This window comes from Aedes albopictus, chromosome 3, assembly GCF_035046485.1.
Source record: "Aedes albopictus strain Foshan chromosome 3, AalbF5, whole genome shotgun sequence".
Taxonomy (NCBI): Eukaryota; Metazoa; Arthropoda; class Insecta; order Diptera; family Culicidae; genus Aedes; species Aedes albopictus.
In genome coordinates, this window is record NC_085138.1 from 442,703,385 (window position 1) to 442,716,857 (window position 13,473).

The 13,473-nt window shown below is 41.4% G+C and overlaps 1 protein-coding gene and 1 long non-coding RNA gene across 2 annotated transcripts; one reads left to right on the forward strand and one right to left on the reverse strand.

Annotated features, from left to right (window-relative positions):
* Positions 1-1,006: 1,006 nt before the first annotated feature.
* On the forward strand, positions 1,007-3,862 carry LOC134291073 (uncharacterized). Its single transcript, XM_062858355.1, has one exon. It carries the CDS (start codon positions 1,007-1,009, stop codon positions 3,860-3,862), a length of 2,856 nt encoding a protein of 951 aa, XP_062714339.1.
* Positions 3,863-7,647: 3,785 nt separating this feature from the next.
* Positions 7,648-9,520, reverse strand: LOC134292117 (uncharacterized). Its single transcript, XR_009999483.1, has 2 exons — positions 9,335-9,520; positions 7,648-8,986 (listed from the first exon to the last, which is right to left on the reverse strand). It is a non-coding gene; the product is annotated as an uncharacterized LOC134292117 (long non-coding RNA).
* Positions 9,521-13,473: the final 3,953 nt, after the last annotated feature.

Below are 13,473 nucleotides of genomic sequence, written 5' to 3' on the forward strand. Positions count from 1 at the left end.
ATTACAGTTACGCATTCCATGCCCAAACTTTTGACACCGAAAGCACTGAATAACATCACCAATTTTCCTTGAAAAGTAGCGCCAACTCACAATAACACTAAAAAGGACCTTTATTTTCTGTAGATCCTTCAATTTCACTGCACCCTTGGGAAACTTCAGCAAGTACAAAGCAGAATCTTCTGCTTCCGAATAGTGCAGAAGCTTCACTTCTGCTGGACAGACGTTCTCAAGGTTCAATTCTTCTTGCACTTCCTTCACATCGAATAATGGGAGGCCAGATAGTACAATCCGGATAGGGATTTCATCGCTTGTGCCGTGTGTGAAAAATTTTACATTTTCCGACTTGAGAGCAGCAACCACTGCGGTGAATTTTGCCTTCTCCTTAACTTGCACTCGGATCCCACCTTTAATCATTTTCAGTGTGTAGTTTTTGTCCCCTCCTTCCAGGGAGGACATGAGTTTGTTTATGTCCTTCACCGTGTAGTTTTGCACGAAAATTGGAGGACAGTGAACTTTGGGAACCAGTTGCTGGGTAACCACATCTTGGGAATCAACAATAACATCATCATTCACCATCAGAGTATCGTATGGGTTGTCGGTCGGGATGTTGGGAACTGCATCCAGCGCATTGTTCGTATTACTACAACCAGCTACCGGTGTGACTGAGAGCCTATCACCGGTAGAATCTTGGCGTTGGTCGTTGCTTCCATTAGGTGGATTGTGACGACGGCTATGCTGAGCATTAGCAATCAACAGGTCATTGTTGATCATGGAATCAATCTCTGTTTGGGTTGAGGTTATGCGCACTTTACTTTTATCGTAGTTTTTACGAATCATTATGGTAAACGGAGGCCCATTGGGACCGCGTTCCGAATTCGCGACGGTAGACGACTCGCTCGGGGTACGTTTCCCCAGAATTACCGATTTTTCGGACACAATTTCGAGTTTGTTTGACCGGAAAAACAGTGTAAGAAACACAACGCTCTAGCCTTGTTGACGTTTTGGCATGAACTGTGACTTTGCTCATTATCTGCCACACCATTGCGTGATAAAGCCGGACAGTTCTACGACCAAGCTGAGAGTGGTGTTCGATGCATCGGCGAAGAGCAGCACAGATCTGTCTTTGAACGATGTGATGGAGATTGGTCCCACAGTGCAGGATTCACTCTTCAACGTGATTTTGAGATTTCGCTTGCACAAGTACGTCTTCACCGCCGACATCCCGAAAATGTATCGGCAGGTGATGGTTCACGAGTCTCATCAGAAGTACCAACGGATTCTGTGGAGAGAGAATAAGGATCAGACAGTGAAGGAGTTGGAGCTGAATACGGTTACTTACGGTACAGCAGCCGCGCCTTTCCTGGCGACACGGTCCATCGTTCAACTGGCTAAAGATGAGCAGGAGGACTTTCCGGCGGCGAGCGAGGCTGTTGTGAAGTGCTTCTACGTTGATGACGTGATGACTGGGGCTGATACCCTGAGCGGTGCTAGGCAACTTCAGAAAAACTTGATTTCACTCCTGGCCAGGGGTGGATTCCAGCTCCACAAATGGTGCGCCAATGATGAAGCGTTGCTTGAAGACATCCCTATTGATGCCAGGGAGAAGCAGCTGAACTTCGAGGACAGTGATATCAACGGAGTCATCAAAACGCTTGGTGTCCTGTGGGATCCCTCTAGTGATGATTTCCTGTTCCACGTGAAACCAATCGGTGAGGGTTCCGAAATACCCACGAAGCGAATGGTGCTGTCGGACATGTCAAAGCTGTTCGATCCTCATGGCCTACTAGCACCGATCATACTCATTGCCAAACTCGTGATTCAACAACTGTGGCAGCAGAACGTGGAATGGGATGAAGCGATTCCGAAGGAGCAACTACGAACGTGGAACCGGTTCAGGTCCGAGCTTTCGTCTTTGAATTCTCTGCGGATCAACCGGCGGATAACTGTTGATGATGCGGTTACTGTCGAGCTGCATGGATTTGCTGACGCCTCCAAGGTGGCGTATGGGTGTTGCATATACCTGAGAAGTGTGAAGAGTGATGGGGTTGCCGAGATGCGATTGATTTGTGGCAAGTCACGGGTTGCCCCAATGAAGGAGATTCAACGAGACATCAAGTTGGACGCCACACCTGATGAGATGACGATCCCGCGGCTGGAGCTGTGTGCTGCATTGCTGTTAGCGGAACAAGTGGAAAAAGTGCGCGAAACCTTAGCATTAACAACCGCAAAGGTGGTGCTTTGGTCGGACTCTAAAATAGTGTTGAACTGGTTGAAACAAATGAAGACAAACACTCCAGTGTTCGTACAAAACCGCGTAGTGAAAATTAGAAAACTTTTTGCTTCCCACATGTGGCACTATATATCGACACAACACAACCCTGCAGATTTGGTGTCACGTGGGGTCTTCCCGGAAGATTTGATGCGTTGTGAAGAATGGTGGAGTGGCCCAAGTGTAATTCCTGTTGTAGCAGAGAATGAAGGCGAACCGGTGGAATCCGAAGATTACTCCCACCAAACTGTGGCAGCTGTCATACCGGAAAGGAAGGCTGCTCTGAAGAAGCAACTTGACCCGTACGACGTGATCCTGAAGTACAGCAGCTATCGCAAATTGCAGCGTATTTTCGGTTACGTGACTCGTTTCATTCACAACTGCCGATCGAAGCAAGACACGACGAGACGCAGAACGGGTGTGCTCAACAGCGAGGACCACAACGAAGCACAGAAGGCGATGGTGACCATTGTCCAGCAGGTGGTCTACAAGGACGAAATCGGTTGCATCCAGACGAAGCAATCAGTCAAGGGAAAATTGCGCAACTTGAACCCGATCTACGGCGACGGCGAAAGACTGCTGCGAGTCGGCGGTCGCATAAGAAACTCGGATCTACCCAAGGACCAGAAGCACCCGATGATTTTGCCGGAGAACAACCATTTCACCGAGGTGCTAGTTGAAGCGTTACACCGAGAGCATCTTCATGTTGGCTTGAGTGGACTCCTCGCAGTGGTACGACAGAAATTCTGGCCAGTGAACGCGAAACGAACCATTCATCGGATTTTGAAAAGGTGTGTGATCTGCTTTCGAGCGAACCCCAGAGATGTGCAGCAGTACATGGGTGACCTCCCGAGTTGTCGAGTCACGGCGGCTCAACCCTTTGCTAGGACCGGGATTGATTACGCTGGTCCATTCTTCATCAAAGTTGGCCGAATGAAAGCGAAGGTGAAGGTGTACGTGTCCCTGTTCGTATGTATGACGACCAAATCCATACACCTCGAACTGGTAAGTTCATTGACGACCGATGGATTTCTGGCAGCGCTTCATCGATTTGCTGGCAGACGGGGAAATCCAACCGAACTGTTCTCCGATAACGGTACGAATTTTCGTGGAGCAGACCGAGAACTTTCCGAACTTTTCGATCTGCTACAGTCTCAAGTGCTCAACGATAAGGTGAACGAGTTCTGCCAACCGAGAGGAATTAAGTGGAGCTTCAATCCGCCCAAGGCCCCGCACCAAGGTGGCATTTGGGAGGCCAACGTGAAATGTATGAAGTCTCATCTGTGCAAGACCCTGAACGAAAGCTACCTGACCTACGAGGAGTTGAACACGTTGCTGATCCAAATTGAAGGGAAATTGAATTCAAGGCCTCTGGTGCAGTTGACAGACGATCCTTTCGACTATGAAGCATTGAGTCCTGGACACTTCTTAATTGGACGAGAGTTGACGGCGGTTGCAGAACCGTTGTACAGTGACTTGAAGGAGTCGAGCTTGTCACGGTACCAGCTGGTGCAAAAACCGATGCAGCATTTTTGGCAGCGGTGGTCCAACGAATACGTGACTGGACTACAGAAGCATAGCAAATGGAACTAGGATCCCACGAAACTGCGGAACGGATTGCTTGTTATCATGAAGGAAGACAACATGCCACTTAAAACATGGAAGCTGGGTCGCATAGTTGAGACACATCCAGGTAAGGACGGGGTTGTACGTGTGGTCACAATCCGCATGAGCATCTACAAGCGGCCGACGACCCAGATCGCTGTCCTTCCAATTGATGACTGCACGGATCAAGCGGAGTCCAAGGAGTAGTGAGACCTTCGCCTCACCCGGGGGAGTATGTTACACTAAAATAGAAACGAATGTTTAATTATTTGAATTTAGAGCAAGGATATTTCAGTGTAAGAGAAAAATGCAAATCATTGATTTTTACGGTGTATGCGTTATGAGTTTGTAGTGTAGAGTTTGAGGAGATTTGGCTCAGCGCGAGCGGAAACAGGGAGGAAAGAGATAGAAGAGTAGGAAGAAGGAAAATTAAAAAAGTAAATCAACCGCGCCGTGTTAAGACGTGTTTCGTTTTCAAACAAATACATTTCGTTTTATTAATACAGTCCACTTGCTTTCCCATCCTGAGTATCCGAAGAACATCAGGCTTCGCATCCCATTTTGTTTTGTCCTTATTGGATTTTGATGACACTGGAGATTCACGTTCGGGATCCAATTGTATACCGCAGACATCCAAAATCACCTTGTTGTTCCGGAAGAAAATCCCTGTGAAACGTCGTACGTAAGCTTAGTTCAGGCTTAGGAAAACACCAGATTCCATATGATGTGCAATGTAACCTTTGTGTGGCTTCGTGGTCGTGCGGCTAAGGTCACCAAGCCTTTAGTCGCATCGTGCTAAGGAGCGCGGGTTCGATCCCCGCCGCAGCTGTCAGGAAAAGTTTTCGGCTGTGCCACTGGGCGTTGCATGCTAGTCCGTTGTCTAGTGTCGTGCTTCCTTCAAAGAGCAAATAGCTCACTGGAAGCATTAAAGCATTAAACGTGTCTTTTTTAACCTGAATGCATTTTCGGGTAATTTTGTGTTTCCTAAGGAAAATTCATTCAGGTTACATTGCACATTAGGGGCTGTCCATTAATTACGTAAGGGTTTATAGGAGGAGGGGGGGTTTGAAAAATCTTACGCGCCATACAAAAAATTATGGGTTCTCATACAAAAAATCTTACAAGGGGGGGAGGGGGTGTCGGAAAATCGCAAAAAATACCTTACGTAATTAATGGACAACCCCTTATATGGAATCTAGAGCAATCCTATGCCTGAGCTAAGCTTAGGAAGCGCAAAATCACCCGAAAATGCATTCAGGTTGATTCTATAACATTCCCCAGAAAACCATTCCCCAGAATACCAATCACCAGAATTCCATTCCCCAGAAAACCATTTCCCAGAATGCACCATTCCCCAGAATGTACCATTTCCCAGAAATCCATTCCCCAGAAATCCATTCCCCAGAATGCACCATTCCCCAGAAATCCATTCCCCAGAATGTACCATTCCCCAGAAAAGCTTAATATACTCTGCTAAATAGTTTAATTCGATACACAAACAGTAAAATGTTGATCATAATGATATATTATACCCCGGACAGACATGTGATACGAGTATGATTCCTGTACAACGGTACGCAGTGTCAAGAAAATTCTAACAAGACTGACTTGAACTGAGAGAATTTTCAGTATGGCACTCATTTCAAGCGTAATTGTACAGTGATTCTTGTATCACATGTGTGTCATAAGTATTATAGGCAAGGATTTTAACATTATAGTGTTATTACGAGCAATAATATCTATTTCTTGTACGGTATATGTAACAAATTAAGGTAAAAATGTATACATACATACATATCCATAAAAATATTCTACAATGGTTCAAACGTTTAATTACCATTGTACACAGTTGCATGTTGATCTTTAAACCTATCTTGAAAGTTTACAAACTGTTAGTTGCGTTGCTATAAAATGTTTTGTTTTTGACAGATTTGTGAAAATTGTGCAGCACTTGTTTTACAATGAATAACGTTTTAAAAGTGATGTGCAAAATTTACAGAGAAAACGCATATTCTTCTGATGTTGTTCAGTGTACAAGATACTAAAGACTCCACTGACCACGTTTTTCTTTGCAAACGGTTGGAGGGATCCATTTCAATGGCTGTTCCTAATTATTCGCTTCAAAGGCTCTTCATTCATGCGGTATGAGAAGGGCTTTCATCATTATTCCAATACTATGGAATGGAATAGAAAAAGTGAACATATAAGCAGTTTTAATGCCAACAGTTCTAAATATTTTTAATGAAGAAGGGAAAAAGTATCATTGTTTTCCTTTTGGCATTCAAAAACCCAACAATGTTCTTTCTTTTTAAACAATATTCTTCTTAAAATTAAGGCAATTAGTATTTTTTTTTTAATTATAACTGCTTACATTTTCAACATAGATTCTCTCTTCTTTTCTACATAGGCTGTTCTTTCGAATTGCACTTTTCAGGAAATTATGGGCATTATTACAACCACCGGTGTTAAATTGCTGTTATATTTATTATACATTTTTTTTTAAATTTCTAAACACCTGTGCTTGTGGTGCCGATTGTAACTAGCCTAAACATTGTAACTCGAAAGAACAGCCTATGTAGAAAAGAAGGGAAAATCTATGTTGAAAAAGTAAGCAATTGTGATGCCGATAATTTCCTGAAAAGTGCAATTCGAAAGAACAGCCTATGCAGCAAAGAAGGAAAAGTCTATGTTGAAAATGAAAGCAGTTATAATTCTAATAATTGTACCAATTGCCTAAATTCTAAAAAAAGCTTGTTTAAAAAAAGGAACAGTGTTGGGTTTTTTAATGCCGCAAGGAAAACAATGTCACCACAGACGTAACACTTCGAACATTTTTCGATTTTAATTTTAGTCTCGGAAATAGGTTCGCTTAATTCTAAAAGGACTGAATTTGGCCAATCATCAACTAGGTGGCAGTAGTGAGCAAACGCCAAACTCAAACAAAAACTATGCGAGCGCCACGAATTGGCAGTTGGTCAACTCTCAAATTTTCAAATAAACCGTTAAATCGATGTACGATGGCAATTATCAGAGTGTTACGTTTCCTTCTTCGTTAAAAAAATGTTTGAGTCGTTATAAGAATTGTTGGCATTACAACTGCTTATATGTTTATTAAAAATTTTCCCTTCTTTTGCATAGGCTGTTCTTTCCAGTTGCACTTTTCAAGAAATTATCGGCATTGCAACTGCTTACTTTTTTAACATAGATTCTCCCTTCTTTTTTGCATAGGCTGTGCTTTCGAATTGCACTTTTCGGGAAATTATGGGCATTACAGCCTCCACCGGTGTTAAAATTGCTGTTTTATTTATTTCATATTTTTTTCTAAATTTCTAAACACCTGTGCTTGTGGTGCCGATAATTACCTGAATAGTGTAACTTGAAAGAATAGCCTATGCAGAAAAGAAGGAAAAAACTACGTAGAAAATTAAGAAGTTTTGATGCCGATAATTTACTGAAAAGTACAATTCGAAAGAACAGCCTATGCAGAAAAAAAGGAAAAATGTATGTTGAAAAAGTAAGCAGTTGCGATGCCAATAATTATACCAATAGCCTAAATTGTAAAGGCAAATCATGCTTATTTCTGAAGTTTTTCTTGTCAAATAAGAATTTTTGGCATGATGTTTCTTCCGGTGATTTTTTACGAATAAATATTTGATTTTTAGCTATTAATATAAACCACTCAGAATAAAAGCAATAGTTTTATTTTTTTTTCTGGGGAATGGTACATTCTGGGGAATGGGGTTGTGGGAAATGGTTTTCTGGGGAATGGTACATTCTGGGGAATGGTACATTCTGGGGAATGGAATTCTGGGGATTGGGTTTCTGGGGAATGTTATAGAATCTTCAGGTTACATTGCACATCATATGGAATCTAGAGCAATCCTAAGCCTGAGCTAAGCTTAGGAAGCGCAAAATCACCCGAAAATGCATTCAGGTTACATTGCACATCATAAGGAATCTAGAGCAATCCTAAGCCTGAGCTAAGCTTAGGAAGCGCAAAATTACCCGAAAATGCATTCAGGTTACATTGCACATCACATCCAGTCTGAAATAAAATTTGGAGCACACCTGAGCTTCAAAGAAGCCTAGCTGACATCATATAATGAACGACAATATTGAGCTCAGTTCGAGTCTGAAATAAAATTTGGAGCACACCTGAGCTTCAAAGAAGCCTAGCTGACATCATATAATGAACGACAATATTGAGCTCAGATCAAGTCTGAAATAAAATTTAGATCACACCTGAGCTTCAAAGAAGCATATCTGACATCATATGATGAACGACAATATTGAGCTCTGATCAAGTCTGAAATATAATTTAGAGCACACCTGAGCTTCAAAGAAGCATAGCTGATATAATATAATGAACGACAGAACTAAGCACATATCGAGTCTGAAATAAAATTTAGAGCACACCTGAGCTTCAAAGAAGCCTGGCTGACATCATATAATGAACGACAATGTTTAGCTCAGATCGAGTCTGAAATATAATTTGGAGCACACCTGAGCTTCAAAGATGCCTAGCTGACATCATATAATGAACGACAATATTGAGCTCAGATCGAGTCTGAAATAAAATTTGGAGCACACCTGAGCATCAAAAAAGCCTAGCTGACATCATATAATGAACGACAATGTTAAGCTCAGATCGAGTCTGAAATAAAATTTGGAGCACACCTGAGCACCAAAAAAGCCTAGCTGACATCGTATAATGAACGACAATGTTAAGCTCAGATCGAGTCTGAAATAAAATTTGGAGCGCACCTGAGCTTCAAAGAAGCCTAGCTGACATCATATAATGAACGACAATGTTTAGCTCAGATCGAGTCTGAAATAAAATTTGGAGCACACCTGAGCACCAAAAAAGCCTAGCTGACATCATATAATGAACGACAATGTTTAGCTCAGATCGAGTCTGAAATAAAATTTGGAGCACACCTGAGCACCAAAAAAGCCTAGCTGACATCATATAATGAACGACAATGTTAAGCTCAGATCGAGTCTGAAATAAAATTTGGAGCGCACCTGAGCTTCAAAGAAGCCTAGCTGACATCATATAATGAACGACAATGTTAAGCTCAGATCGAGTCTGAAATAAAATTTGGAGCACACCTGAGCACCAAAAAAGCCTAGCTGACATCATATAATGAACGACAATGTTAAGCTCAGATCGAGTCTGAAATAAAATTTGGAGCACACCTGAGCACCAAAAAAGCCTAGCTGACATCATATAATGAACGACAATGTTAAGCTCAGATCGAGTCTGAAATAAAATTTGGAGCACACCTGAGCACCAAAAAAGCCTAGCTGACATCATATAATGAACGACAATGTTAAGCTCAGATCGAGTCTGAAATAAAATTTGGAGCACACCTGAGCACCAAAAAAGCCTAGCTGACATCGTATAATGAACGACAATGTTAAGCTCAGATCGAGTCTGAAATAAAATTTGGAGCGCACCTGAGCTTCAAAGAAGCCTAGCTGACATCATATAATGAACGACAATATTGAGCTCAGATCGAGTCTGAAATAAAATTTGGAGCACACCTGAGCATCAAAAAAGCCTAGCTGACATCATATAATGAACGACAATGTTAAGCTCAGATCGAGTCTGAAATAAAATTTGGAGCACACCTGAGCACCAAAAAAGCCTAGCTGACATCATATAATGAACGACAATGTTAAGCTCAGATCGAGTCTGAAATAAAATTTGGAGCACACCTGAGCACCAAAAAAGCCTAGCTGACATCATATAATGAACGACAATGTTAAGCTCAGATCGAGTCTGAAATAAAATTTGGAGCGCACCTGAGCTTCAAAGAAGCCTTGCTGACATCATATAATGAACGACAATGTTTAGCTCAGATCGAGTCTGAAATAAAATTTGGAGCACACCTGAGCACCAAAAAAGCCTAGCTGACATCATATAATGAACGACAATGTTAAGCTCAGATCGAGTCTGAAATAAAATTTGGAGCACACCTGAGCACCAAAAAAGCCTAGCTGACATCATATAATGAACGACAATGTTAAGCTCAGATCGAGTCTGAAATAAAATTTGGAGCACACCTGAGCACCAAAAAAGCCTAGCTGACATCATATAATGAACGACAATGTTAAGCTCAGATCGAGTCTGAAATAAAATTTGGAGCACACCTGAGCACCAAAAAAGCCTAGCTGACATCATATAATGAACGACAATGTTAAGCTCAGATCGAGTCTGAAATAAAATTTGGAGCACACCTGAGCACCAAAAAAGCCTAGCTGACATCATATAATGAACGACAATGTTAAGCTCAGATCGAGTCTGAAATAAAATTTGGAGCACACCTGAGCACCAAAAAAGCCTAGCTGACATCATATAATGAACGACAATGTTAAGCTCAGATCGAGTCTGAAATAAAATTTGGAGCACACCTGAGCACCAAAAAAGCCTAGCTGACATCATATAATGAACGACAATGTTAAGCTCAGATCGAGTCTGAAATAAAATTTGGAGCACACCTGAGCACCAAAAAAGCCTAGCTGACATCATATAATGAACGACAATGTTAAGCTCAGATCGAGTCTGAAATAAAATTTGGAGCACACCTGAGCACCAAAAAAGCCTAGCTGACATCATATAATGAACGACAATGTTAAGCTCAGATCGAGTCTGAAATAAAATTTGGAGCACACCTGAGCACCAAAAAAGCCTAGCTGACATCATATAATGAACGACAATGTTAAGCTCAGATCGAGTCTGAAGTAAAATTTGGAGCACACCTGAGCACCAAAAAAGCCTAGCTGACATCATATAATGAACGACAATGTTAAGCTCAGATCGAGTCTGAAATAAAATTTGGAGCACACCTGAGCACCAAAAAAGCCTAGCTGACATCATATAATGAACGACAATGTTAAGCTCAGATCGAGTCTGAAATAAAATTTGGAGCGCACCTGAGCTTCAAAGAAGCCTAGCTGACATCATATAATGAACGACAATGTTAAGCTCAGATCGAGTCTGAAATAAAATTTGGAGCGCACCTGAGCTTCAAAGAAGCCTAGCTGACATCATATAATGAACGACAATGTTAAGCTCAGATCGAGTCTGAAATAAAATTTGGAGCACACCTGAGCACCAAAAAAGCCTAGCTGACATCATATAATGAACGACAATGTTAAGCTCAGATCGAGTCTGAAATAAAATTTGGAGCACACCTGAGCACCAAGAAAGCCTAGCTGACATCATATAATGAACGACAATGTTAAGCTCAGATCGAGTCTGAAATAAAATTTGGAGCGCACCTGAGCTTCAAAGAAGCCTAGCTGACATCATATAATGAACGACAATGTTAAGCTCAGATCGAGTCTGAAATAAAATTTGGAGCACACCTGAGCACCAAAAAAGCCTAGCTGACATCATATAATGAACGACAATGTTAAGCTCAGATCGAGTCTGAAATAAAATTTGGAGCACACCTGAGCACCAAAAAAGCCTAGCTGACATCATATAATGAACGACAATGTTAAGCTCAGATCGAGTCTGAAATAAAATTTGGAGCACACCTGAGCACCAAAAAAGCCTAGCTGACATCATATAATGAACGACAATGTTAAGCTCAGATCGAGTCTGAAATAAAATTTGGAGCACACCTGAGCACCAAAAAAGCCTAGCTGACATCATATAATGAACGACAATGTTAAGCTCAGATCGAGTCTGAAATAAAATTTGGAGCGCACCTGAGCTTCAAAGAAGCCTAGCTGACATCATATAATGAACGACAATGTTAAGCTCAGATCGAGTCTGAAATAAAATTTGGAGCACACCTGAGCACCAAAAAAGCCTAGCTGACATCATATAATGAACGACAATGTTAAGCTCAGATCGAGTCTGAAATAAAATTTGGAGCACACCTGAGCACCAAAAAAGCTTAGCTGACATCATATAATGAACGACAATGTTAAGCTCAGATCGAGTCTGAAATAAAATTTGGAGCACACCTGAGCACCAAAAAAGCCTAGCTGACATCATATAATGAACGACAATGTTAAGCTCAGATCGAGTCTGAAATAAAATTTGGAGCGCACCTGAGCTTCAAAGAAGCCTAGCTGACATCATATAATGAACGACAATGTTAAGCTCAGATCGAGTATGAAATAAAATTTGGAGCGCACCTGAGCTTCAAAGAAGCCTAGCTGACATCATATAATGAACGACAATGTTAAGCTCAGATCGAGTCTGAAATAAAATTTGGAGCACACCTGAGCACCAAAAAAGCCTAGCTGACATCATATAATGAACGACAATGTTAAGCTCAGATCGAGTCTGAAATAAAATTTGGAGCACACCTGAGCACCAAGAAAGCCTAGCTGACATCATATAATGAACGACAATGTTAAGCTCAGATCGAGTCTGAAATAAAATTTGGAGCACACCTGAGCACCAAAAAAGCCTAGCTGACATCGTATAATGAACGACAATGTTAAGCTCAGATCGAGTCTGAAATAAAATTTGGAGCGCACCTGAGCTTCAAAGAAGCCTAGCTGACATCATATAATGACAATGTTAAGCTCAGATCGAGTCTGAAATAAAATTTGGAGCACACCTGAGCACCAAAAAAGCCTAGCTGACATCATATAATGAACGACAATGTTAAGCTCAGATCGAGTCTGAAATAAAATTTGGAGCGCACCTGAGCTTCAAAGAAGCCTAGCTGACATCATATAATGAACGACAATGTTAAGCTCAGATCGAGTCTGAAATAAAATTTGGAGCACACCTGAGCACCAAAAAAGCCTAGCTGACATCATATAATGAACGACAATGTTAAGCTCAGATCGAGTCTGAAATAAAATTTGGAGCACACCTGAGCACCAAAAAAGCCTAGCTGACATCATATAATGAACGACAATGTTAAGCTCAGATCGAGTCTGAAATAAAATTTGGAGCACACCTGAGCACCAAAAAAGCCTAGCTGACATCATATAATGAACGACAATGTTAAGCTCAGATCGAGTCTGAAATAAAATTTGGAGCACACCTGAGCACCAAAAAAGCCTAGCTGACATCATATAATGAACGACAATGTTAAGCTCAGATCGAGTCTGAAATAAAATTTGGAGCACACCTGAGCACCAAAAAAGCCTAGCTGACATCATATAATGAACGACAATGTTAAGCTCAGATCGAGTCTGAAATAAAATTTGGAGCACACCTGAGCACCAAAAAAGCCTAGCTGACATCATATAATGAACGACAATGTTAAGCTCAGATCGAGTCTGAAATAAAATTTGGAGCACACCTGAGCACCAAAAAAGCCTAGCTGACATCATATAATGAACGACAATGTTAAGCTCAGATCGAGTCTGAAATAAAATTTGGAGCACACCTGAGCACCAAAAAAGCCTAGCTGACATCATATAATGAACGACAATGTTAAGCTCAGATCGAGTCTGAAATAAAATTTGGAGCACACCTGAGCACCAAAAAAGCCTAGCTGACATCATATAATGAACGACAATGTTAAGCTCAGATCGAGTCTGAAATAAAATTTGGAGCACACCTGAGCACCAAAAAAGCCTAGCTGACATCATATAATGAACGACAATGTTAAGCT